Source organism: Hypanus sabinus, chromosome 7 (assembly GCF_030144855.1).
Source record: "Hypanus sabinus isolate sHypSab1 chromosome 7, sHypSab1.hap1, whole genome shotgun sequence".
NCBI lineage: Eukaryota > Metazoa > Chordata > Chondrichthyes > Myliobatiformes > Dasyatidae > Hypanus > Hypanus sabinus.
This window is the reverse complement of record NC_082712.1, coordinates 28943888-28970947: the sequence shown is the minus strand read 5'-3', so window position 1 is coordinate 28970947 and position 27060 is coordinate 28943888. Positions and strand designations below refer to the sequence as shown.

Sequence of the window (27060 nt, the reverse complement as noted above, 5' to 3'; positions counted from 1 at the left end):
TGGGAAATTTAAAACATGCCTCAGACATTTAGAGTGGCATGGTAGCCTAGCAGTTAGCACTAGTGACCTGAGTTCAATTCCCACTACTGCCTTTAAGGAGTCTGTACATTTTTCTTGTGACTGCATGAGCTTTCTCGGGATTTTTCAGTTCCCTCCCTCATTCTAAAGATGTATGGGTTGGCAGATTAATTGGTCACGTGGGTGTCATTGGTTAGTGGAAGCTTGTTGGGCCGAAAAGGCTGTAACTCTACACAAAATAAATACAAATCAACACTTACAGTGAGCAATCTGCACCTGACATGCAGGCTAATAAGGAGAAATCTTACAAAACTGTACATTATAAATGCAAACACAGTAAATAATAATTCAATGCTTCATTTTATGCCACCACTTCATGAAAAGACATAAAGACCCTTACTCAAAGAAAGTGGTCCAGCCAGTCTTGTCGCTTTTGGTTGCCAAGAGGCCGCTGTAGCTGTGGTAGGTAAGCAAGACCAGCTCTTGGCCCTGTGCTGTCATGCCCTTCAGTCCCCCATTGGTTCCAATAGTCAGCCATATCACTTGGTTATCCGGTGAAACGATCCTCACCGGCATGCGGTTGGGATCCCTTCGTATCCTCAGGGTGTTGCCATTGTTGTCGGTCACGGCGGTGATGTCATTTTCATTGCTGTAGCTGAAGTTGTAGAGATAATCGTTGGTGACGAGGCTCTTTGTGTACAGGTGGGTGCCATTGATGTCAAAGATGTACAGTTCCTGCTCTGAAGGGGACGCCACCTTGTACAAGTTCATGGACGTTAACACAGGCTTATTCTTGGAGGCTGCCCGGATCCGAATGTTACCCATGTCAGCAATGTACAAGGTGCCATCGGGGGAGACGGCCAGCGAGGAAGGAGAGTTGAGCTTGGCGTCTTTGGCATAGCCATCACCGGTCTGGTAACAGTCACAATTGACGTCGTTCTTGCAGTCGCATTCTGAGGGTGCACCGGCGAGGAGTGAGATCTCTCCATCGGTGGTTACCTGCCTCACCCGGTTTATCTTCTTCTCGTCAGTTTCAGCAATGTAGAGGACGCCGCTGTAGGAGACGGAGATGGCGCTGGCTGACTCGAGCGTGGTGTGGACTGCCCGTTTCCCCAGTGAGTACTCGACTCCGGGAACCTGGCAGTGCATGGGACGTCCAGCTGCAATGCGCACCTGATGGTTCTCGCTGATCTGCAGCACAATGTTGTTGTCCAGCACGTAGAGGGAGTTGTCCATCGGGTTGATGGCGAGGTCAGTAGGCCATTCTAGACGGACCTGCAATTGGAAACACTCTCAGGTTTAGGGCTCAAGACTTCACAGAAGGAAGAAATGAGCCGGCAGAAGATGGAGAACTCACCCCCCTCCCATTTGATGGCATAATCATTGCCACATCCAACTCTCCTACTAGATATCCACATCTTCACTCTGTACATCAGGTGTGGTTCATTGACAACGTAGGCTTACTTCAACCAGACTGAAATGATTTCTTTTCCTGCAACTACAAGTTTAACTTCTGAATGAATTATTTCCCCTTAAATATTTCACCTTTCCCCCTTAACCTATGACCTAGGTCTAGTCTCACCCAACCTCACCCACCCCTAGTGTATTTTAATTTTTTTTATATATTTATGGTGCCTTTTTACATTTAAATCTGTTTCTCACTCTCTTATCTCACTGAAAACAGGACCAATATGCCTCAGTAAAATACAACTACACTTTTTGCATGCTTTGTGTTTTTGCTCTCTTCAAAATGTTTAGTCTTTTCACACAACAGCAGCTGATGCCCATGCCTACAAGTAACAATATTCAATTATCTGACTTGGTGTCAGGACTAATGTGGGTAAAGTCCAATTTCAGAGCAAATAATTTATCAGAAGACATGATTTCTTTTCTATTTAAAACTTCAGAAGGAAATTCGTACATTTGCAGTCATTTTGTTCACCAACAGCCTGCTGGAAAGGAGCTCTGTATTAAAGGTATACTGGAGAGAGATGAGATGTTAAAAGGAGATGTGTGGTGTAACGTTTTTATAGTCAGAAAGTGGGACAGGCTGCCAGAGCGGTGGTGGAAGCAGATAAAAAGGAGGCATTTAAGAAGCTGTTAAGACTCTTGAACGTGCAGGAAATGGAGCGATCTGGATCAGGCACAGGTAGGTGAGATTTTGTTTAATTCAGCATTGTGCTCAGTGCAGATTCTGAGGGCCGAAAGGCTTGTTCCTGTACTTTTCTACATTCTAATGCTGTTAAAGGGCTTTCTCCTGTGAAGGAAACAAGGATAGGGAGGGAATCAGGAAGAGGAAATTGTTGTCAGAAAGGGTTTAGTGGTGAACTTTAATAGGCATTGACCTGTTTTCCAGCAGGGAGTATGTGAATAAAATGACTGATTTGAATTCAGGTGGCGGATGCTTTCTGCAAACATACGAATTGTCGTATTAAGTCTTAAATAAGAAACTTAATCCACTTGTTATGACTCTGGGTTATGGGCGGGGGGAGTCAATAGGTTTGTTGTTAAGATCAGAGTTGTTGTAATTTTTGTTCTTCTGCAAAACGCAGCGTACTAAAGTCAATTTTGGGAATTTTGTTGTAACAAGACATTAGCCCACAGGTTCTCCTATGCGGTCCCTGACCCTTTGCCCGCATGGTGGAACATACATTGCACACACTGATCACATTATAACATTCGACAGGCAAATGACATCTACTCAAAGTGAAATGTAACAGGGAGTCACTGATCCAAAGAGTGGAGCTTCAATTGGAAACAGGCACAAATACTTCAAGATATGTACAAAACATTTTTTTTTTGTTAAGCTTTGCACACAAGAGGGGCAGAACCACTTTACCGATCTTTATTTTATATCTTTGTTCGGTTCAGTAATGTGCTGTTCTCTTAAGACCAGGAACACCTTCAATAGCAACGCAGAGTCATGATGTACAATAACTTGAGGCGCTGAGACATTCAATAAGGAAATTCAGTTGGGACTTTGAATTAACATTAGCACTGACTTGCTTTCCAGCAGGCTGTATGTGAATGAAATGACTGCTTTGAATTTAGGCTGTGGATGCTTTCTGCAACTGAGCAAAATTATCAAGGAGCAAACGAGGCAGCATGGTAGAGTAACACCATTACAGCACCATCAGCTGGGGATCAATTCTGCTACTGTCTGTGAGGAGTTTGTATACTCTCCCCACAGCCTTGTGGATTTCCACCAGGTGCTCCAGTTTCAAAGATGTATGGGTTCATAGGCTAAATGGGCAGATGGATATTATTGGACAGCATGGGCTTGTTGGGCCGAAAGGTTCTGTTATCATGCTGCATATCTAAATCTCTTGAAATTAAGATATAAGTGTTGAGCCATTTGATGAGGAAAGCTTAAATTAATATCTACCAAAGGCCTCAAGTGATGCTTTCAGTAACTCCAGTTACAACTTGGCACACACAACTTTCTGAAGAAAAGTGTGCCTCCCAATATTATGTATCATTTGACATTCAAAGTGTGAGAAAGAAAAGGCTGGAATTGTCCAACAGTGGGAGCTAATCCATTATGGTGTTTCTACACAATTCCTCTGCAATTTTACTGATAGATGCTACTGAGAATACAGCAGTCAAGAGGAATGTCCCGTGGATCATACAGTAAGGTGCTTGCTTCCAATTATCACATAACTCAATTTCTACCAGTGAAGAAAGGCTTTTCCTGACCAAGGCAACGCTCTTAAACAGATTAAGTGAAAACATTACTTTGAAGATGATGTAAATCCCTCTGGCTCTGTCTTACTATCTGAGCACTTTTGCTGATGAAGAATCTTTTGACATTCTCCTCAACTGCTTCCCCTCCTGTGCATTGAAGAATTGTATAGTGGCTTCACAGCTGTCCAGCCTGCATAACCTCTCTTTAGTTCCTTGATATAGTATTTTCTGGGCTCAATAGGTGGATTGTAGTGACAAGATTTTTGAGTGCTTTCGGGATGTTTCCTTCAGTCAACGTTGCCACTTTCTGAAAAGGGTTTCCAAACTGATATCAAGCCATGCCAACACTTAGAAGGACAGATAAGCCAAAACTAAACCAAAAATGTATAGTAAGTTAGGTTTTTTCTCTTTGGAGTAAAGGAGGATGAGAGTTGACTTGAAAGGTGATAAAAGGCATAAATAGATTGGACAGTCAGAGACTTTTATCCAGGATTAAATTGGCTAATATGAGGAGTATAATTTTAAGGTGATTGGAAGAATATATAGGGGGATGTCAGAGATAAGTTTTATTTCGTGGCTATCTCTATATTTCATGACTATCTGGAGAAGACGAATATCAGAGTTGTATACGAATACTTTGACAATAAAATGAACTTTTGAATTTTTAAAGTTATATACACAGAGTGGTGAGTGGTGGATCGCTCTGCCAGGGTGGTGTTAGAGGCAGATATATTGGGGACATTTGAGAGACTCTTAGGTTGTTATAGTCAGGGATGGTAATGGGGACAAGTTCCTGCTACCTGTTAAATGTTCCCAGTGGTGTGCACCTCAAATAGCCTCTGACAACCCCGTCCAACTCCTGGTCTTTACATGTGGCTTATCTACAAAGCCTGGCGGAACAGTTCGACTGACAGAAGGGGCAAAGGTGAGTTACTGGCACCTTTTGGCAGATGTGGCTTGTCATCCATGCTTGTCAGCTCATCGAGGAGAAGGAAAACTCTGTTCTTAAACCTCCACTGCCTTGCGGCTATACCCATTCATGGGGAAGGCTTTGGGACTAAACCCCGAGGGAAAAGTCCGGAGTAGGCGTCCCTAAGGCAGTCCTACATTGAGTTCAATGCTGACTGGCAATTCCTGTGATGCTTCTGGTACCAAACTGTATCGATGTCTGCCATTCCTTTGGGGTCCTGATGCGTGGAGAGGGGGAGCTTGCTATATGGGCAACAGCTTGCTCTCCATATCGTACTGCCCAGGCTTATGTATCTAGACAGAGAGGACGCAATAACCATGGTCAACTGTGACCGATGGAAACCTCAGGGAGGCATACGGATGAAAGGAAAATGAAAGCCTGTGTGGAGGGTAGAGTTAGATTGACAACATCATGGGCCAAAGGGCCTGTACTGTTCAATGCTCTATTTAGGTTTTAACGAGTATCTTGAAAGATTCCCGGGCTGCTAGATTGTCAACAAATGTATTTTTACTTCGTGGAGTTTAAAAGATGTGTGTTAGTTCTTTGGAAAGTATCAATTGGAGCAACATGCACTTCCAGACCAGGAGGCACTTACAGCCTGGATGAACTCTATTTCAGACTTGAAAATAGCTCAGAAATAAACCTAGAACATGTACAACTCATAGAATGAATCAAATAGCACTTCAAAACAAAATACACAACACAGTGCAGCATATAGAGCAAGAAAGAGATAAATAAAAACGGATGAAGAATCTGAGAGCAGTGAGAAAGAAAGAGGGAAGCGGGGTAGAAGAGTTGTAAGGGAGAGGGAAGACAAAGTAAAATGGAGAGCACATGAACAGGAAGTTACAGGAACAGAGGATTGCTCCTGGAAACATACAACAAAAATCCAGTAATTAAAAACAGAAAACGCTGGAAACACTCAGTGAGTTAAGTTGAATCCATGGGAAAATATATTGAAGCCCCTTCATCAAGAATTCATCCAGTAAGTAACATTGACTTAAGAGATCATGATTTCTTTGCTTGAGGCCACCTCAAAGCAGCTTGGAAGCAGCACTGAATCATGTACATAAACACAAGAGATTCTGCAGATACTGGAAATCCAGAGCAACACACTCAAAATGCTGGAGGAACTCAGCAGGTTGAGCAGCAACTAAGGAGAGGAATAGCGTCGACGATTAGGGCCAAGACTCAGGACCTGATGAAGAAGGGTCTCAGACCAAACTGTCGACATCTTATTTACTCTTCCACAGATGCTACCTGACAGCAGAATCCCTCCAGTATTTTTTGTGTGCGTTGCATTGAATCAGGTAGCTTGTGTTTCGGAAAGCTCAAACAAGAGGGACATTCTTGACGAAGGCTCATTTGCATTCAACTTTCATAGTGTTTTCTCAGCAGAGCAGAACTATCTTTTTTAGCAACAAAGAGAATGAATGACAGCATTTACTGTAATACACCAGAAGGTGGGGCTACTGCTATACATTTTAAAGTGAAGCAAGAGACAGTGAATGCTGTGTAGGATCAGGCAAAGGGCAGGGCGTAGATCTGAGACCTAGATCCAGCCTTCCTCTTTGCAGCCTCTACTGGACCATTTTCAACCACTTTTTCATTCAGTGCAGAATCTCTGCGTTTATACCCCTCATTCATATACATCGCCTACTCTTGTTTCACAATCTCTTAACAGAAATGATCCAATAATTAGTTCTTAAGTACTCAATTCCCCAAGCAGCTGTGTTGTTTACATTACTCGATTCGAATTATTGAGCAATTGAATTTTGTTCAGTGGAAAGACGGCTTTGAATTATCGGAAATCAAAAGGGATTTCAATGACCATAGAATGGCTAAATAAATACAAATTAAAGGATTCTTTCTTGATTCACCTGCATAACTGCGAAATCCATTTGTATTCACCTCCTTACCAACAGACTCATTTCATAGATTATAATCTGATCTTTACTTTTAAAGGATCTTTGCCTATTGTTAAAGCTATTGTTACGTGTTTCAGTAATATGGTGACTAGCTACTAGCCTAGCAGCCACATTGATCCAGACCTGAGCTTGAATGTCAGCGCCACAGCTGGAGGATTTCACTATTTAAGTAATTAAATAAATCTAGACATAACAGAAACACTCACTTCAGCAAAGTAAGCACAAAACCACTGGATTATAAACATATAAACTTGGAATAGGAATAAACCATACGTCTCCTCAACATTGCTCCACCTGTTAATAAGATCATGGCCTATTGGATTGTACCCTCAACTCTGTATTTCTGAACACCTTTAGTAACCCTTGTTTACCAAGAATGAAGCTTCTACCACCTCAATACATCCAAAGCTCTGCTTCCATTGCACTTTGAAGAAGAGTTCCCAAGACTGATGGCCCTTTGAGCGAGAGAAAAAAAATTTGCCTCATCTCTTTTTTCACCAATCTTGCTAGGACTGGAGGACCTGAGTTTTGGGGTAAATGGATCAGGACTTAATTCCCTGAATATTTGATAACAGACAAAATTATGAGAGGTATAGATAGGGTAAATGCAAGCAGGCATTTTCACTGAGGCTGGGTGAGACTAGAGGTCATAGGTTAAGGGTGAAAGGAACCTGAGGGGTAAGTTCTGGAAAGAGCTGCTGGATGTAGTGATGGATGTGGGTTTGATTATAACATTTAAGAGAAATTTGGATGGTACATGGATGACAGGGGTATAGAGTGCTATGGTCTAGAGAGAGATTGATGGGACTGGGCAAGATATCATCAGTTTGACATAGACTAATTGGGCCAAATGGCCTGTTTCTGTGCTATATTGTTCTATGATTATAATTCTTCCCTAAATAGGCAACCCTCCTGAGAGACTCAAGAACCCCTGGAGCTTGATTACCTAACAAGAGTTAATATCCTCTTTCATTTGGTCAATTCATGCGCTTCAAGGGCAGAAATCTGCTGTTTTTATCCAGAACCACCAAAGTGGCTGACTCTTCAATGCCCCCTCAGTCAGGGCCAATAGGGATATCACATACGGAATGAATAAATAAAATGAAAATCCTCGTACAGAAGGGTCTCCGAGGCTTATGTACAACATTGATATTGTGATGCTCCTTGAGTTGGGGGGGGGGGGGGGTAAGGGAGGGGTGCGTGGTTGACAGCCGGCCTCTGCATTTCTGATGACCAGCACTGTTTATTATTCTTGTGTTAAGATGTTAAGATGCTTTGGTAAGATTATGGTAGCAAGTTCCAGTGCATACAGAGAGCAGAGCTGAGGATGATGGTGCCTAACAGTCACTCCTCTGCTTGCCTCTTTGGAAACAGCTCTATTTCTATCTTTAATATCTCTTTTTTTTTTGCTTTCCCGGGGTTCTTTTGAAGACCCTGACCTGGAGTTCCACGCTGACTTCGGTTCTTTGTGGAAATGGGACCCGTTCTCCGGGCCTTGCGACTGGGCGCCTTTTGACATGCCCAGGGCATGGCCTGCAAGACTAGCGTGCCTTCAGAGTCCTGGATATCCGTGGCTCTGGAGGCGGCTGGACTCCAGGCCAGTGAGGCCGCCTGGTGTGTCCTGGGAGATGGAAGATCGTAAACAGTGAGTTGGCTGCTGGCTGTGTGCCCCGAGACTGAAGTTCTTTGGGCACGGAGCCTGGAAAGAGCAATGCAACAGACTTCGAATACCATAAATCGGCCAGTTGTTTTATTATGTCTCCCCTCTCACTGTGAAACAGGGACACCTCTTTTTCCTTATTAGGGAGAGAGAGAGGGGGAGAGGGGGGAGAGAGAGAGGGGAGAGGGGGGAGAGAGAGGGGGAGAGGGGGGAGAGAGAGGGGGGGAGGGGAGAGAGAGAGGGGGAGGGGAGAGAGAGTGGGAGAGAGGAGGGAGAGGGGGAGAGAGGGGGGAGAGAGAGGGGGGGAGAGGGGGGAGAGAGGGGGGAGAGAGAGAGAGGGAGAGAGAGAGGGAGAAAGAGAGAGGGAGAGAGAGAGAGGGAGGGAGAGAGAGAGAGAGAGAGAGGGGGGAGAGAGAGAGAGAGAGGGGGGGGAGAGAGGGAGGAGAGGGAGGAGAGAGAGGAGGGGAGAGGGGGGGAGAGGGGGGAGAGAGAGGGAGAGAGAGAGGGAGAGAGAGAGAGGGGGAGAGAGGGGGAGAGAGGGGGAGAGAGGGGGAGAGAGGGGGAGAGAGAGGGGGAGAGAGAGGGGGAGAGGGAGAGAGAGAGGGAGAGAGAGAGGGAGGGAGGGAGAGGGGGGGAGAGAGAGGGAGAGAGAGGGGGAGGGGAGAGAGAGAGAGGGGGAGAGGGGGGGAGAGGGAGAGGGAGAGAGGGAGAGGGGGGTAGAGGGGGAGAGAGAGGGGGGGAGAGAGAGAGGGAGAGGGAGAGGGAGAGGGAGAGGGAGAGGGAGAGGGAGAGGGAGAGGGAGAGGGAGAGGGAGAGGGAGAGGGAGAGGGAGAGGGAGAGGGAGAGGGAGAGGGAGAGGGAGAGGGAGAGGGAGAGGGAGAGGGAGAGGGAGAGGGAGAGGGAGAGGGAGAGGGAGAGGGAGAGGGAGAGGGAGAGGGAGAGAGAGAGAGAGAGAGAGAGAGAGAGAGAGAGAGAGAGAGAGAGAGAGAGAGAGAGAGAGAGAGAGAGAGAGAGAGAATGAATTCCTAGCTGAACGAACAGTCTTTTGAGTACTCCAACTCTGTGTCTCTATTGATGCTTTGCTGTGTGCTTGAATGTCTTGTGGAGGGTGGAGATACTTTTTTTGCTGCGGGGGGCCATTGCTTTGCTATTGCTTACGTGTGGGAGGGGGGAGCTGGGGGGAGGGCTTTGGGGTTCTAACATTTAACTGTCATTCATTCTTTGGGGCACTCTGATTTTGTAGATGTTTGCGAAGAAAAAGAATTTCAGGATTGATACTGTATACATTTCTCTGACATTAAACGTACCTACTGAAAAAAAACTATTTATTGTTACATTTTAGCTTGGTTTATACAGTTAGTTGCCGTCTCCCAGGCTGTGAAGGAAGGGGCCAGGAAAGGTGCTCGACCACATCTCCAATGTGGTTTGTCAGGTGTGCTTGCCCCGGCACTGTGTCAGCCCTTGACCACCACTGACCCATTGAGGCTGAACGAAGGAAGTGACACTCTGGGTGCCCTGTCTCTTGCCTCACACAAACAGGGCCTCCCCTGGAGGGGGGCTTCAGAACTCCCAGCGCCCCAGGCTACAGCTGACCCCTCGACAGCCTGCACCTGCAACTCTAAAGACCAGCACTGTTTATTGTTCTTGTGTTGAAATGCTTCAGTGGGATTATGGTGGGAAGTTCCAGTTCATTTAGGGTTACGTTTTAGCTTGAGTTATACAGTTACTTGCTTGTGTATTTGTGGGTCACCCTAACTGTAACCGGGGTGTGCGATGGTCACCATCCCCGTCGGTGTGAGACTGGTGGGCTTCTCTCTCGGGTCATGATGCCCACTCTGTTTTGTATTTATCACAAAAAAAAGGTTGTTGACTTCGTCTGTAATTATGAACCAAATGCTCACCACAATATATTAAATCCAACCAATATTATAGCAGAAGATAACATCAATATGTCATTCCAGTACATGGTCCGTGACAATGGACCCACAGCTGGTCACACTTACAACTCTGTCAAAAGACTATGGTCACTTAAGAGATATCCAATTGAAGGTCCAGTGAAAAAGTCCTGAGATTTGGATCTTATTTAAAGAGAACTAGCAATGGAACAGGAATAATTTTTACAGGGCTTCTGCAGGCCAGATTGGAAAGAGCCTGTTGCTGTACCTATTTTTATCTTTAACAGGTCAAGGGCTGGGGATTTGTCCAACAAGAAGCAATGAAATCTAAATTAATATCTGTAAAGTTGTACATTGGTGAGTTGAACATTCTCAGATAGTTAAAACTAATTGTATCAAAATAAAATTGCCCCATGGATCTTTAAGCACTCAAAGTCTGTTGTCTCTTCAGTACAGCACAAAGGGAGTGGAGTGTCAACTTCAAAAGTTAAACTGACTTTCCCTTGAGTGAATGTAACTCTGTAAAGTAAAACCTATGGCCAACTTTTTGAATATATTTAGCATCCCTTGACAGATTCTGTTCCTGAATTTGTCATTCATCATGAGCTGTTAATTTGCTTTCTACTATCCAACAATGAAGTAACTTCTTCTCACATCCATGCAGGATTCAATCTTTGTACGGAAAAAGTCCCCTCAGTATTATCTTTTTTTCTCTCTGTCTAAATTTTGACTATGCTCAATGTAAACAGAATCATACCTGGCTTATGTGCATGGTGGTGTCACAGGTCAAAGGTCGTGCTGATGTGAGGTCATTGGAACCTAGGAGGGTGGATATTATTCCATTCTGGTCAACCTTTCTGATCATAGTTCCATCCACAAAATACATCAGACCATTTTTGTCAATGGCAATTCCTGTTGACAAGAAATACAAATCACTGTGACATAGACACTGCAAATAGAAACCAAATGACACAGCTTCTGTTTGACTTTTTATAGCCATTTTTTACACAGAGTTACTAAGTTAAACAAACGCCTTACAGCAGAAAAACTCACACACAGGTTAGGATGAGGAAGAGGGCAGAGAAGTATTGTAATGTTTTATCTGAACAGTGCTGTAACAGGGCTTCTACAATCCATGGCCTCCTGTACCTGACAAAGTAGCCTTCTGCTACTGTAGCCCATCCACTTCAAGGTTCAAAGTGTTCAGAGATGCTCTTCTGCACACCACTGATGTAGGGTGTGGTTATTTGAGTTACTCTCATCATCCTGTCAATTTGAACCAATTTGCTCATTCTCCTCTGACCTCTCTCATTAACGAGACGTTTTTGCTCACAGATTCGCCCCATACTGGATTTTTTTTTTAGTTTTTCGCACCATTCTCTGTAAACTCCAGAAACTGTGATTCATGAAAAGGCCTGGAGGTCTACAGTTTTTGAGATATTCAAATCACCCCACCTGGCACCAACAATCATTCCACAGTCAACCACAACTGGATCTTCAGCAACACACACAAAATGCTGGAGGAACTCAGCAGGCCAGGCAGCATCTGTGGAAAAGAGTAAACAGTCAACGTTTGGGCCTGAAACATCAACTGTACTCTTTTCCATAGATGTTGCCTGGCCTGCTGAGTTCCTTCAGCATTTTGCGTGTGTTGCTCTGGATTTCCAGCACCTGCAGATTTACTCGCGTTTGTGGAGCTGAACATCTTGACCATGTCTGTATGACATTATGCATTGAGTTGCTGCCACGTGATTGGCTGATTAGATACTTGCATAAATGAGAAGGTGTGCAGAAGCACCTTATAAAGTGGCGACTTTCATTAATATCCACTTACCTGACCTTTTGTACAAGGTACCCGATAAACTGACAAACATTTTTCGATGTCTGCCATTCCATTTGCCTGACTATCTTCCAGTACTTTGTTTTCTGTTTCAGAGTTCGCAAGAATCATCTCAGTGCTTATTGTATTCTGTCCAATTACAAGACTCGCTTTCGACACAGAGGGTCTCAAGGTGCTAATGTGAAAGACGAAGCTTCCTCATTAAGAAATCCTCATTTATCGCACTAAATTTGCTATAAGTGTAGTCCCACTGTGACTTCCTACTCTTTCATGTCATGGGACATTCAATGGAGCACAGAGCTCATTTATAAGCAGCAACAAGGCTTTACTTGGCAAACACTAAAAAATCCTACACTAAGAATTTAAAGTCACAAGACCTGCTTCTGTTTATAGCAGCATGTATAAGACTTGCTTACGCGCCCTTTATTTTTCCACCTTTCTCCTCACAGCTTCTCAATTCATCCTTCCTCCCCTACACACCTATCTTCCTCTTAACTTGGCTTCACATATCCCCTGCAAGTTTGTACTCCTTCCCCTCCCCCCACCTTGTTCTGGCAACCTCCCCCCTTCCTTTCCTGTCCTGATGAAGCCCAAAACATCAGCTGTTTATTCCTCTCCATAGATGCCTCCTGACCCACTGAGTTGCTCAGGGATTTTGTACATTTTATTCTGCAGTTTCTATGTACATTAATTTTTTTTTGAAATTGTTGTCACTAATCTATGAAGTATGCATATGTTTCTATCTGCAGGTGTACACAGACAGTACATTTCTCTATTTGTTGTGCATCCTACCTTTTGGACTCATCAGTGAAGCCTCTACAGCTTTGCCTCCATCACCACATCGGGCTTCATCGAATGGTAGGCACTGTTCTCCAGTCCCTGCCACCACTTCAGAGTTTGCCGTCACATCCTTGGTACCCGTCAACGACTTGGGATGATAGATCCTCCTGGTATTGGTATCGGAGATGTACAGGTCTCCAGTGACAGGGTCAGTTGCCAAGAAATATCGGTGTGCTGGGTTATTGCTGCAAAAAGAACATTTTTCTTATGACAGCAGAAACAAAACGGTGAATGGTATTGAATCCAAATGGCTAATGGGTTATCGAGATACAAAATGATATTGTTAAGAATAGGTATGAAAAAGTGAACCACTCTATATTGGAGTGCAGAAAGTTACCCTGGTGTCTTGTATAATGTTCTGAAGAATATTTTAGCTTGTCCTACAGTAAAGAGGAGACTGAGAACTAATTAAAGGACAGGCTAAATGCAGGTGCTTTAATCATTTCACCACCCACTATTCTAACCTCAGAGACACCAGAGTGTTCATTACAGCCATCCACACATAGAATGACAGTGAGAAGCCATTAAGAGCAGTGGTTTAAGAACTCCTACTGAGTAAATTCATTTAACAAATCATTATTTTTCTCCATACAAATCCTATTCACCTGCTCACAACACTGGGTATATTCACAGAGAATGCCTTGTTCATATATCTGAGTTCTGAGAAATGGGTTAAAAACAGAACTCTAGTGTGAATGTGATAACAGCTGTATCATTAGATGAGCCTTGAAATGAAGGTTTTAGTCCTTATTTTTGGTTTAGTTATGAAGTGTCAATTTGAGTTTTGCAAAATTGGGACATTCTTGGTCATTAATAACCACACTCAAGGGGGATGCATCAGCTTTTGGCCTCTGCAAAGCAGAACTAAGTCAGAATCAATAACAATTACAGGCTCTACCAGAATTAATTTCTATTCTCCATTTTATTTCACGCGAACAGATTCTGTGTCGCAAGCTCTTCTTACCCGTTTAATGTTGCAGTCTTTTGCCCTCGCTCTACCTTTTATATAAAAAAACAAATTTCACAGACAATTGGATTGGTCAGTAGTTTACAGCCAAGCACTCAGAGCACCACGAAAACAAAGTGAATGAGCTATGCAAATTGTACACGGTTAACAACTGTTAAATTGCCGTTGAAGTCCCAATGTCTGCCTACAAATCTAAATCGGAGTTGGCTGGAGAATGAAGAATATGGCCTACCTTGAGGGTTGGAGGTGGAGGCCTGTGCATGTGTGGGGGTGAGGGGGAGGAACGGAGCTTGATTTAGCTGTTGCTGTTTTGTTGCTTGCTGTGTTCTGTGTTGTTCTGCTGAATATTGTGGGTATGCTATGTTGGCGCCAGAACGTATGGCGATACTTGTGGACTGCCTCCAGCACACACTCAAGTGCGTTGGTTGTTGATAGAGATATGCATTTCACTGTATGTATCGATGTACTTGTGATAAATAAACTTAAATCAGTCGAATAAAAAAGTGGTAAGATTCGAACCCTAATTCTGGCTCATCAGAAATTGTCAGTTCGGCATAAAGGGGAAGGTGCAGGATCTTTGAATTACTACTTGACAGTCATGTTTGTCTTGGATGACTGAAACCCTTTCTCAATACACAGTGCCAGATCTAAAAAAGGTCAGCCTGCCGGCAGCATGGACTATTTATCCCAACTGTTCACTCTAAGCTTGAAGTCAGTGAAGCTGCTCAGAATTATGATGGTAATTGACGATACCAGTCAAGCCCCTGCTCGGGAAGCTTCCAACAATTTACAGCAGATATTATCTGCTATGGCAACTGATTGTGTGGGATGTGGTGCTGAATTTAGTCAGGCCACTGTACGGAGTTGAGAAGCTGAGAGCACTTCCCACAATCCATCCAGTTCTGTTGTGAACTCTCACAGTTTACACAGAGTGTTTGCGCCTGGCTAGAGAAGGCCCTACACGATCTGGGGTAGGGACTGCAAGAAAGAGAGATTGGACAGTTCACACATCTGTTGGGCATCTGACAGAGGAAATGCCCAGACACACAGAAATACGATCTAGCGTCCAAATACTACGGACAAAGGGAGCACCCAGGTGCTGTTATGAGTAACATCAACCCAAGTTTTCAAGTAATTGATCATAACCATGGCTTCAAGTACTTTGAAGTGTTTAGACATCATAGTTAATCAAAGTTTTCAAAAATGTGGCAAAAGAAGAAACCAGCTACAATTACACCAAATCAAACTAATCATATTAATGTGGAAGCAATATAAATTCTAGAGCACACAATAAACTTCTATTATGTAGCCCTGAAAATACTGACCCAAACACCAATGTATGCTTACAACCTAACACTCCCACAGCATCAAATAGTGCAGCATCTACATTTAATATTTTGAGAATTAATTTATCCACCTGATATGAATGGTATTCTAGGAACTCTCCCCCCACCAAAAAAAAGGTAGTGAAGCCATTTTAAGGAGGCAGAACAATCTAGTTTATTTGCTTACACATAAAATCAAGGAAATATTGTAAGATTCTCAAAGACCTGGCAGGAAACAATTTTGGAGATAAATAGGTAATAAGAAATGACTGTATAGTAATTAAATGTGAATACCTATTGAGGATAAATTCAAATTTATTGAACCTCATTTATTCCCATCATTTATCTTTTGGATCACTGGAATATCTTCAACTGACAGTGAAATGTAATGTATGGTTTAACCGCCGATGCAAATCATTTTGGCTGGCTGACACTTTGACTACAAGACACAACATCTTCATTCACATTTTATTTTAACGGTGCTTCTTGCAATCAAAGCTGTCAATCTGGCTCATTGTCTCCCCTCAGTCTTTCATGCTAAACATCATTTCGCACACCACAGTCCATTCCTGAAATCTGGTTTGACCAAAGTCAATGAAGCAAAGACTGGTACGAGTAGAAAATAACTAGGAGAAGTGTTCTGCAAATGGAGATATCATTTAGTGATGAACAACAAGATGGGTGTGATAGGTGTCTTAGGAGTTACGGTGGGAGGGAGGGATGAGAAGACCAAATGCAAATCAAACTATCAAACCACCTTGTAGTCAGAAATCACATGATGAAGAAAATCACAGGCTGCTCCTGATTTTATATGTCGGGTCAGTATACTCTGCTGTGCTTAGAGTATACAGACAGGATTTCGTGCAATGTCAAGAGACATAAGAGACACAACAATGATGAGAACAACTCTCTCAGAATAATACTCCATTAATATAAAATCCATCATAATCTTCTCATCCACCGAGTTAACCAGAAACAATGGCAGTTGTGCAATGGTGTGGGATGGTGATAAATTACATGAAAGATAAAGAACATCATTATAAGTTGCTCATATTGTGTCAAAAAATTTCCACACATCATTGTAATTTATCATTGTGAATAGAAACAAATGCAGATAAATGCCTACATGATTTAACTAATATAATGAACAACCTCCAGACAGCTGTGGGTGAAGGAACTGAGAAGAATGGATGGACTAGAAGAAAATTGCACAGCTATGAAGATTCCCACTACATTGGGGGTTTAATCCTCAGCTCAAGTCAATCCAGTTCTTGGTCCTGCCTATCCATTAAAGCTACAACAGTAGCTTTAATCAGAGGCATCACTCCAGATCACTGGACCAAAGAGAAATTATGCATATCGATGATTTAATTAGAATAATCGATCAAATTATTGCAGTATTAAAATAACATAATTAAAAGAATGAATGGAAACTTAACTGTATTCTATTAAGCATAAACATTTTATTGACCCCTGACCCCACTAGGTGCATGGAATGATTGAATCTACTGCAGTTGTTAGACCCAATAATTGTGAGATCCAGTAAAAAGCAAAGTTAGAGAAGGAGGAGGACACACAAGCACCTTCTACTTATCTGTTACGAGTTCTGATTGGATTTGTTCTCCATACTCCAGAAAGGCACTGCGGTTCTGAATAAGAGATATTGCAGACATGTCGCTGCTGATAACCTTAATCAATAATTTCATCAAGTTTCTTTTGATAAAACGGAATAATAACTGGCCTGGCCCTTGAATAAAATTTGAGGCAAACCGTTCTGTGTGTGAACTCCTCATATTATCACTGAGAATGCGTTTATCATTTCAATAGCTAAATCAAAGGCAAGATGTTCCTGTGTTACAGATAGTGTCAATTCCTTAACACCAAACAGAAATAACTTATGATTAGAAATTTGTCACTGGTCAGTAACACAAAACACACTGTGCCAACATGGTAATTGCAATTCCTAAATTTGGTCAGTGGAGTGAACTGCAGAATCAAAGAACTACATGCGGTGATGATCTTATCCTACCAATGAAAAATGAATGGGTAGACTTCCTGTTCTCATATATTTGCTGATATACAATATTGTGTGACACTCTCAGGCACATATATATAGCCAGTGTGCCTAAGATTTTTGCACTGTCCTGTACTTGTCAACATGGAGCGGAGAGTGAGTTTGTCAATCTGGAGGGAGCAAAGGATGTCGGGAATGGTGAGAGAGGAGCGCCACGGGAGGGGTGTGAGACGGATGGCAGAGAAGGAGTGCCAGGGACAGGGGGTGGTGTGGGTGCGGATACACCCAGCCCTGAGACACCAGGTAAGGACATTTGATTCCAAACAATTGGTTTATTGACCATTACAGAATGTCTCGCTGGTATTTCCCATTCCCTCTCCTCTCCCATCCCCTTTTATCAACCATGATTCCCCTCCCCCTGCCCCCCCCCACTCTCATTCCACAATATATATTCTCATATCAGAATCGGGTTTATCATCACTCACATGTCAATAGACATGTGCAGGAGTAGGCCATTCGGCCCTTTTAGCCAGCACCACCATTCACTGTGATCATGGCTGATCATACACAATCAGTACCCCGTTCCTGCCCTCTCTCCATATCCCTTGACCCCGCTATCTATAAGAGTTCTATCTAACTCTCTCTTGAATCCATCCAGAGACTTGGCCTCCACTGTCTTCTGGGGCAGAGCATTCCACATATCCACCACTCTCTGGGTGAAAAAGTTTTTCTGCATCTCTGTTCTAAATGGCCTACCCCTTATTCTTAAACTGTGGCCTCTAGTTCTGGACTCACCCATCAGCAGGATCTTGCTTCCTGCCTCCAGCGTGTCCAATCCCTTAATAATCTTATATGTTTCAATCAGATCCCCTCTCAACCTAAATTCCAGTGTATACAAGCCCAGTCACTCCAATCTTTCAACATATGACAGTCCCGCCATTCTGGGAATTAACCTTGTGAACCTACGCTGCACACCCTCAATAGCAAGAATGACATTCCTCAAATTTGGAGACCAAAACTGCACACAATACTCCAGGTGGGGTCTCACCAGGGCCCTGTACAGCTGCAGAGGGACCTCTTTACTCCTATACTCAATTCCTCTTGTTATAAAGGCCAGCATGCCATTAGCTTTCTTCACTGCCTGCTGTACCTGCATGCTTGCTTTCATTGACTGATGAACAAGAACACCTAGATCTCGTTGTACTTCCCCTTTTCCTAACTTGACTCCATTTAGGTAGTAATCTGCCTTCCTGTTCTTGCCACCAAAGTGGATAACCTCACATTTATCCACATTAAACTGTATCTGCCATACATTTGCCCACTCACCCAACCTGTCCAAGTCACCCTGCACTTTCATAACATCCTCCTGACATTTCACACTGCCACCCAGCTCTGTGTCATCAGCAAATTTGCTAAAGTTACTTTTAATCCCTTCATCTAAATCATTAATGTATAATGTAAACAGCTGCGGTCCTAGCACCGAACTTTGCGGTTCTCCACTGGTCACAGCCTGCCATTCTGAAAGGGACCCGTTAATCGCTACTCTTTGTTTCCTGTCAGCCAGCCAATTTTCAATCCATGTCAGTACTCTGCCTCCAATACCATGTGCCCTAATTTTGCCCACTAATCTCCTATGTGGGACTTTATCAAAAGCTTTCTGGAAGTCCAGGTACACTACATCCACTGGCTCTCCCTTGTCCATTTTCATAGTTACATCCTCAAAAAACTCCAGAAGATTAGTCAAGCATGATTTTCCCTTCATAAATCCATGCTGACTCGGACTGATCCTCCTACTGCTATCCAAATGTGTCGTAATTTCCTCTTTTATAATTGACTCCAGCATCTTTCCCACCACTGATGTCAGGCTAACCGGTCTATAAATCCCCGTTATCTCTCTCCCTCCTTTCTTGAAAAGTGGGACAACATTAGCCACCCTCCAATCAGCAGGAACTGTTCCTGAATCTATAGAACATTGGAAAATGATTACCAATGCGTCCACGATTTCTAGAGCCACCTCTTTAAGTACCCTGGGATGCAGACCATCAGGTCCCGGGGACTTATCAGCCTTCAGACTCAACAGTCTATCCAACACCGTTTCTCGCCTAATATAAATTTCCTTCAGTTCATCCTTTACCCTAGTTCCTTTGGCCACTATTACATCTGGGAGATTGTTTGTGTCTTCCCTAGTGAAGACAGATCCAAAGTACCTGTTCAACTCATCTGCCATTTCCTTGTTCCCCATAATAAATTCACCCGTTTCTGTCTTCAATGGTCCAATTTTGGTCTTAACTATTTTTTTTGCTATTCACATACCTGAAGAAGCTTTTACTATCCTCCTTTATATTCTTGGCTAGTTTACCTTTGTAGCTCATTTTTTCTTGGCGTATTGCCTTTCTTGTTATCTTCTGTTGCTCCTTAAAAGCTTACCAGTCCTCCGGTTTCCCGCTCATCTTTGCTATGTTATACTTATTCTCTTTTATTTTTATACTGCCCTTTACTTCCCTCATCAGCCACGGCTGCCCCTTACTCCCCTTAGGATCTTTCTTCCTCTTTGGAATGAATCGATCCTGCACCTTCTGCATTATTCTCAGAAATACCTGCCATTGTTGTTCCATATATGTCATGAAATTTGCTTTGTTCCACGGCAACATCACAGTGCAATACATAAAATTACCACAATACTGTGCCAGAGCATGGGGCATCTGATCTATATATACATGCCTAAGACATTTGCACAGTACTGCATTTAAGAGGCCATTAAACTCACCTAGCCTCTGCCAGCTATTGGAGCATTCCTAACAATCCTACTGCACCATTTATTCCACAATAATCTACTTTCTTTCAATCAACAATAGCAGAATCAAGCGGAGGTTTGCTGGAACTGTGAGCCAGTATGGCTACCTAACACATTACAGCGCAGCCTGTTCTAATGGAGAGGATGTCTTACCTAGTTTGGATGTCTAATTGCTTATTATATCTACCCATTAAAGCTGCTCGACACTCACAAGTTTCTCTTTTCAATATCCCTTCATTTGTCAAAGAGGGAGGATTCCCCTGCTTGCCAATAGATGGTGCCGAAGAACAAGTCTGGCCGACAGCCTTGAAGTTTCTTCCATCTGACCTCCCCTTCCTTGAGTCTGATGCTGAATTTTCCGTTTGGCAGATTTTTTGCACAGTCTATGGCAGCTCTGGGAAACTTTCTCCCTGGTACCAGACTATGAGAATTTAAAGCAACATTAATCTAGTGTTATTTTTTATTCTGTAAGCAATTTCTGGTTAAACCATCATTATGTTTCATATTAGATATATATTTCCAAACCGTCTGCATTTTAGATCAACACTAATTCCTCAAGCTGATAAAATCATTCCTATTTCATTTTTAGGGTTTTTCCCAGTTCTTCGTTCAGCATGGGTGTAGAATAAAGCCCATAAATAAAGTGATTAGTGAGATATACTGGGAGTACCAATGTTACTGAGGTAAACACAAGAGGGCTGTCATACAAACACTGTTAATCAATATCTGTTAGCACACAGACTTCCTGATATTTTGTTGGATATTTGTTGGGATGCAGAGTCTTTGTGAATAACATGACAAGTGCCTTTTGCACCCTGGGTGATATTAACTTAATTTCTGGTATGTTACAATGTCGTTGTGTGATATTAATAAAGCATATGACTGGACAGCATCGGGGAACGTAATTAATCTTACAAATATTATGACTATTCTGGGCTACAATCTAATTTGGGGGCAGGAATGGAAGATGATGATTGGTTTTAACTGGGACAAATTCATTTCCTTCCATGCTAATGAAAAACTAATTACTGGGGCAGTGGATTAAGGAAAATGTCTCAAATCATTAACAGGGGCAATTTTCCCACAGCCATTCATGAATATAGATTAAAAATAAAATCAGAGCATTGTTCTGAAATTATCTGAGGAAATCTAGTGTTAAAATCAGCCTCAGTTTAGCATCAGGCTGTCTACATGCACCGACTGGCCACTTTATTAGGTACACCTAGACACATGCTGCTTAATGCAAATATCTAAGTCAGTTGATTATGTGGTAGCAATCAATACATAAAAGCATGCAAAAATAGTTCAGAGTTCAGTTGTTGTTCAGACCAAACATCAGAGTGGGCAAGAAATGTGCTCTAAATGACTTTGACTGTGGAATGATGGTTGGTGCCGGATGGGGTGATTTGAGTGTGTTAAATATTGCTGATCTCCTGGGGTTTTCAAGCACAGCAGTCTCTAGGGTTTATAGAGAGTGGTGCAAAAAGCAAAAATTATCCACTGAGAGGCAGTTCTGTGGGTGAAAATGCCTCTTTCATGAAAGAGGTCAAAGGAGAATGGCCAGACTGGTTCAAACTGACAGGAAGGTGAGAGTAACTCAAATGACCATGTGTTACAACAGTAGTGTGCAGAAGAGCATCTCTGAATACACAACATGTCGAACTTTTAAGTGGATGGGCTACAGCAGAAGAAGACCATGAATATATACACTTCGTGGTCACTTTATTAGATACAGAAGGTACCTAATAAAGTGGACATCGAATGTATAAATTGCACTTGTGTTTGTACTGATGGGGAGCTTCAGCAGAACACTTGACTTCGAGATGAATGCTTATAGTACATACATGGGCTGAGGTTTCCACTGATTCAAAGGAAACTACTTTGAGATTGACACTGAACACAAAGCAGATCCTGCTATTCAATAGGTGCAGCAATGTCAGCCAACAGCAATATTATTATTCAGCAGAAATACAGCCAAAGCAGTAAATGCTGCATGGGTGCCAAGGAGGGACAAATGCGAAGGAAAAATAATCGCAATTAAATGAACATTTGGCAGCGCATCTTTCACATCCTGAGGATTTCCCAAATCACCTCATAGTCAGATTGTTTTTCTTTGAACTGTTGTATCTGTTATAATGTGGGAGAGAGTGGGAGATGATTTGTGATAAAATCCCAGCCATAACAGAATGATTGAAGCATTTATCTTGGCAACTATGGAGTGAGGAGCATTGGCCAGGACTCCAAGGGAGCTTTCCAATCTTCTGGGAAGAGTGAGCCATGGATTATTTCGCTCCTGCCTGAATATGCCTTCCCTGAACATCTCAACTGCAAAACAGCATCACTGGCAATGCAGCACTCTTTCCGTACTACCCAGCTATCCTGGGGTACGTCAAGAATGCAAGCACTTTATTGGCAAACTCGTCTCTTCTAACCTCGTCTCAAGTAACAAGTGCAAGCAAGGATGGTGGCATGGGTGGGCTGGAGGACAATAGATTTCATTAAGACCTGCTACTTCCTTTCTGAGGTTACAAGACCAAATTTCCAATATTCCCTGTACTCTAGCCCTAACTTTGCATCTTTCCCTAGCTCCTCTCAGATTTCCCCTCATCCCATCATATCTTATAAGATCCACCATCCATTTTATTAAACACAGACAATGAATAACTGGTGCCAATGACAGGCTCATCTCACCCCATCCTCCAAATTGGCTACCACCACCTTCACTCCTCAACAACAGACCAAGCTGGCTTGGTTTTCCTTCCTCTCCTTTGTCATTTCTCAAAACCCAGTTACATTCCCCTGTAACCACAGGAGGTGGAACACCTGCCAGTGTTTCGGGCTGAGACCCTTCATCAGGACTGCTAACGCCCAAGATCCAAAACGTTGACTGTCCGTTTCCTTCCACAGATGCGGCTCAACCCACTGAGTGTGTCGAGCAGTTTGCTATTTGCACCAGGTTCCAGCATCTGTGGTCTCTTGTGTCTCCAGAGATAAAGTGAGTACAGAGAACGCAATGAAAAGGGGAGTTTGCAATACAGTACAAGCAGCTTCAATATGATGGTATTAAGAATTCAAAACTATATTCTATTCATAAATAGATTCCAGTTTTCTGGAGAGACAGAGAGAGAGAGACATGGAGAATCCTTCTTCCAGGAAACAAAGTGATCCAGTGGAGGTGTTTAAAGTCTAGAAATCAGGAGGAAACAGTTCCTCAGAGGCTAGGATCATAACAGTCACAGAACTTGAAGGTAATCGACAAAAAAATTGCGGAATTGTTATAGCACTGATGGGGTCCACTTTGTACAATGATTGGACATGTCTTACAGGAAAATCCAGTCCATTTCCTGCTCTATCCCCTTCTTTCCCCATAGCCCTGTTGACCGCTTTCCCCCAAGAGAAAGAGGAGAATTTATTTTACACAATTGAGTCATCATGATTGAGAATGCACTGTGCCAAAGGGCAGGGGAAGTGGATTCATACAGAAATTGCCAAGTACGTGACACAGGTAAATTTCCAGGAAAGGACAGCAAGATTGTTCTTAGTTATCCTGGCTGCTCTGCAATTTCCCCACATGGTTTGCAACGTTACTACTAATTGAAGTTGCATAATATGGCTCTTCTCAAATTTACACCCTTCTGAAAAAGATCAAAGAGTCCTCTCAATTACGTATATATTCAGATTCCATAAGATGATAAGACATAGGAGCAGAATTAGACCATTCAGCCCTTCTAGCCTGCTCCATCATGACTGATTTATTGTCCCTCTCAACTCCATTTCCCTGCCATCTCCCCATAATCTTTGAAGCTCTTACTAATCAAGAATCTAACAACTTTGCTTTTAAGTATACCCAACTACTGGGCCTCCACAACTGTCTGTGGCAGTGAATTTCACATATTCCCCACCCTCCGGCTTAAGAAATTCCCTCTAATCTCTGTTTTAAAGGGATGATCCTCTATTCTGAGGCTGCGCCCTCTGGTCCCAGACTCCTCCACTGTAGGAAATGTCCTCTCTACATTCACACTCTCTAGGCCTTTCAATATTTGATAGGTTTCATTGAGATACCCCTTTATCACCTCAACACCAGTGAGTACACTCCCAAAGCCATTAAACACTCGTCATGCATTAACCCTTTCTACATCATTCTCGTGCACATCTTTTCTTGGATAAGGGGCCCAAAACTGCTGACAGTATTCCAAGTGCAGTCTGTCCAATGGTTTATAAGGCCTCAGTAATACATCCTTGCTTTTATCTTGAAATTAATGCCAACATTGCAGTTGCCTTCCTTACTACTGACTCAACCTGTAAGTGACTCCTGCCAAGTCCTTTTGCACCTCTGATTTCTGAACTTTCTTCCCATCTACGCCTTTTTCCTTTTACCCAAGTGTATGAACATACACAATATTCCATCTGCCTTTCTTTGCCCATTCTGTCGAAGTCCGTGTGCTGACTCCTTACTTCCTCAGCACTACCTGCCCTTCCTCCGATTTGAAACTGAAAACAAACACTATAGATTTGGTAGCCCTGTGGAAAGTAAGTCATTAATCCAGATGCTAATGTGCAAGAACAGTTTAGATATGAAAAGAAAGTTAATTTAAACATGGGAGCCAAAGTGGTAAAGAACATTAACAGCAGATTTTAAACTTACCTATGTCTAAAATCTTTATTTCTTAATAGGTAGCAAGAAAAAAAGAAGAGGAAAGTGCAGATTAGGTGCGGTATACAAATCAGAGAGTTCAGTTTGAATAAAATGCATTATATCAATGTGTCAGAGGATCAGAATGGTTCTGTATTATTAGAGGAGCAAGCATATTGTTTTAATGCCATGCAAGCAGAACACAGTTTCAGTGCAAATCAGGTTTGCTTCATTAAAAGTGCATGTTAATAGTAATGTGCAGCACAGATTGACTTTGACATGTTTGCCCACACAATGACCAGACACTCGTTTATTTTGTCCTTCACAGCAAAGCAGTTTAATTCTTTAAGTGAGTAACCTCTACAGAAATACTAGTGCTGTATTAGCGGTAACCCTGTCAGAGCAATGATAACCTGGATTCTTGACCTTACTAGAAATGGAATTTAATGGGCAAGCTATAAAATAATTACTGAAGTTGAGCATATTAATTTACCATCAATAATTATAAAATACCAACTGCAGCATGTACTACCTCAATTCCTAAAAGACCGTATGGTCAACTTGATCCCACCAAGGCAGTTTAGGAACTTGGATGTTCTTCTCTGGAAGCTGGACATCAAACTAATTAAAGCTACTGGGCAATGACCTCACACGTTAAATCGACTGACCTCCCTTCTATGGAAGTGAACCATTGCCTACAAACTTTCCTCCCAAACGAGGAGGCACGTGCACTATTTGGAGACAACAAGGTCCAACAAGCATCAAGTACGGTGCTGATGGTTTCTCTAGGACTACAACAGCTCATAGAAGGGTGGATAGTCTTTCTCTTCCATCTCATCACAACATTTCCAACATTAGTGATACAAGAGATTGGAATGATGGGTTAATGTTATTGCCTGTACTGATGGAATTAATGAAATGAGTTCCACCACACCATGTTTGTCTACAATATCACAACGTTGGGCAAAATTCTGCTTGCACACGTACAATTAACTTGATGCAGCCTATCATACTCTTCTACTAGATGGAAAAAGGAGTGGTGAGAGTAGGAATGACAGGATTGGAAAGAAAATAATTTTCCATGATCCACGGCTTATCCACGTAAGAAAGAACTTGGAGCTCTGGACTTACCTTAGCTCGAGAATACTAGTCACGTTTCCTGAAGGAAAGATACGACGGATGAAGTTGAAATCACCCACATACAAACTGCCGTCAATGCCACATGCCAAAGCCACGGGTGCCAGGAGCTTGTTGCCGTCTGATTGGCCGTTGCAGCTGGGGCAGGAGACGCTTCGCCTTCGCCCATTACCCATGATGCTGCTGATCACAGCTGGCTGCTGGGAGATGAACTGATTTTCACCGTTTCCCTTGTACAGAATTCCTAATAGGGATGATATGAGTAACTTTGTCATTGTCACAAGCAATAAGGCATTTCCCTTGATCGCAAAATCATCATCATAAATCATGAAGTGCAATTTAAATTTCACATTAGAGCACACCAATCAAAACAATTGATTAAGACAGGCTGTGCCTACAGCAATTGTGGGAAGAGAATACAGATTAAATCACTGTTGAATGTCAAGGGTGCATCAATCTCTAAAGAGTAAAATCACTTGACATTCACCTGTCGTTTGATCTGCAAAAGCCTAAACGGCAGGATTTGATCTTAGGCAAGTTTATCAAGCATGCTAGATGAGTCCAAGCCTGCTATTTGACGGGAGAGCAGCTGGATGAATACAATCTTAATATAATGACTGCTCATTATAAACATTTATCAGGAGTTTTAAATGAGAGTGATAAACAGCTTACTGCTCCTGCTTCAGAATCTTATATCCTCATCTACCATAAATATTTACTTTTGCATTTTAAATATACACCAGCTCCTGTCTCAAAATGTTGACCCATTCAGGGGTATGTTATGTAATGTGGAGCAAATTCCACTGAAATTATTGCAGCAACTAATTACAGACCAATGATCTAATTGCGAGTATTTTGGTTGGCATCGATTTTTTTCAGTTTTTCCCCAATTCAGTCAAAGGCCATGTGACACGTTGCTAACCTCCTCAAAGGGCAATATCAAAGGTAGAAATACTTTGTCCACACTTAAATAATTCATCGAGAACATGCTGTTTGGATCACGAGTCAGTTTGATATTAACACTGGCTTCTATTATTATCTACAAGATCAGGGACTGCGCACAGAATTCTAACAGAGGCCTGGTGAATTTTAAATTTGACACAGCTTGTGCAAATATGAACATATTCCTGAAGGGCAAACCATTCATAACTAGAGAAATAAATTAGTAATGTTTTGTAACTTGTAGTCAATGTGTTGCTTGTACAAAACAATGACATGCTCTGGTCACTCTTCAAAGCATTATGCAAAATATCCTTAAGACTTAACTCAACAGTTAACAATTTTGCAAGCATCTCTAATTTGAAACAAAAGTTCCAATCAGATTTAGCTAGTAATTTTTTAAAATATATTTTTTA

The 27060-nt window shown here is 42.4% G+C and overlaps 1 protein-coding gene across 5 annotated transcripts in view; it reads right to left on the bottom strand.

The window, feature by feature from the left end:
- The window catches only part of tenm3 (teneurin transmembrane protein 3), a 1636378-nt gene that overhangs the window by 30063 nt on the left and 1579255 nt on the right, over positions 1 to 27060 (bottom strand). For all 5 annotated transcript variants that reach the window (XM_059974311.1, XM_059974313.1, XM_059974312.1 and 2 more), the window contains 4 exons: positions 25700 to 25949; positions 12788 to 13020; positions 10913 to 11067; positions 419 to 1293 (listed from right to left, as the gene is read on the bottom strand). In XM_059974311.1, coding sequence (XP_059830294.1) covers positions 419 to 1293; positions 10913 to 11067; positions 12788 to 13020; positions 25700 to 25949 — 1513 coding nt within the window. The remainder of the gene's footprint in view (positions 1 to 418; positions 1294 to 10912; positions 11068 to 12787; positions 13021 to 25699; positions 25950 to 27060) is intronic.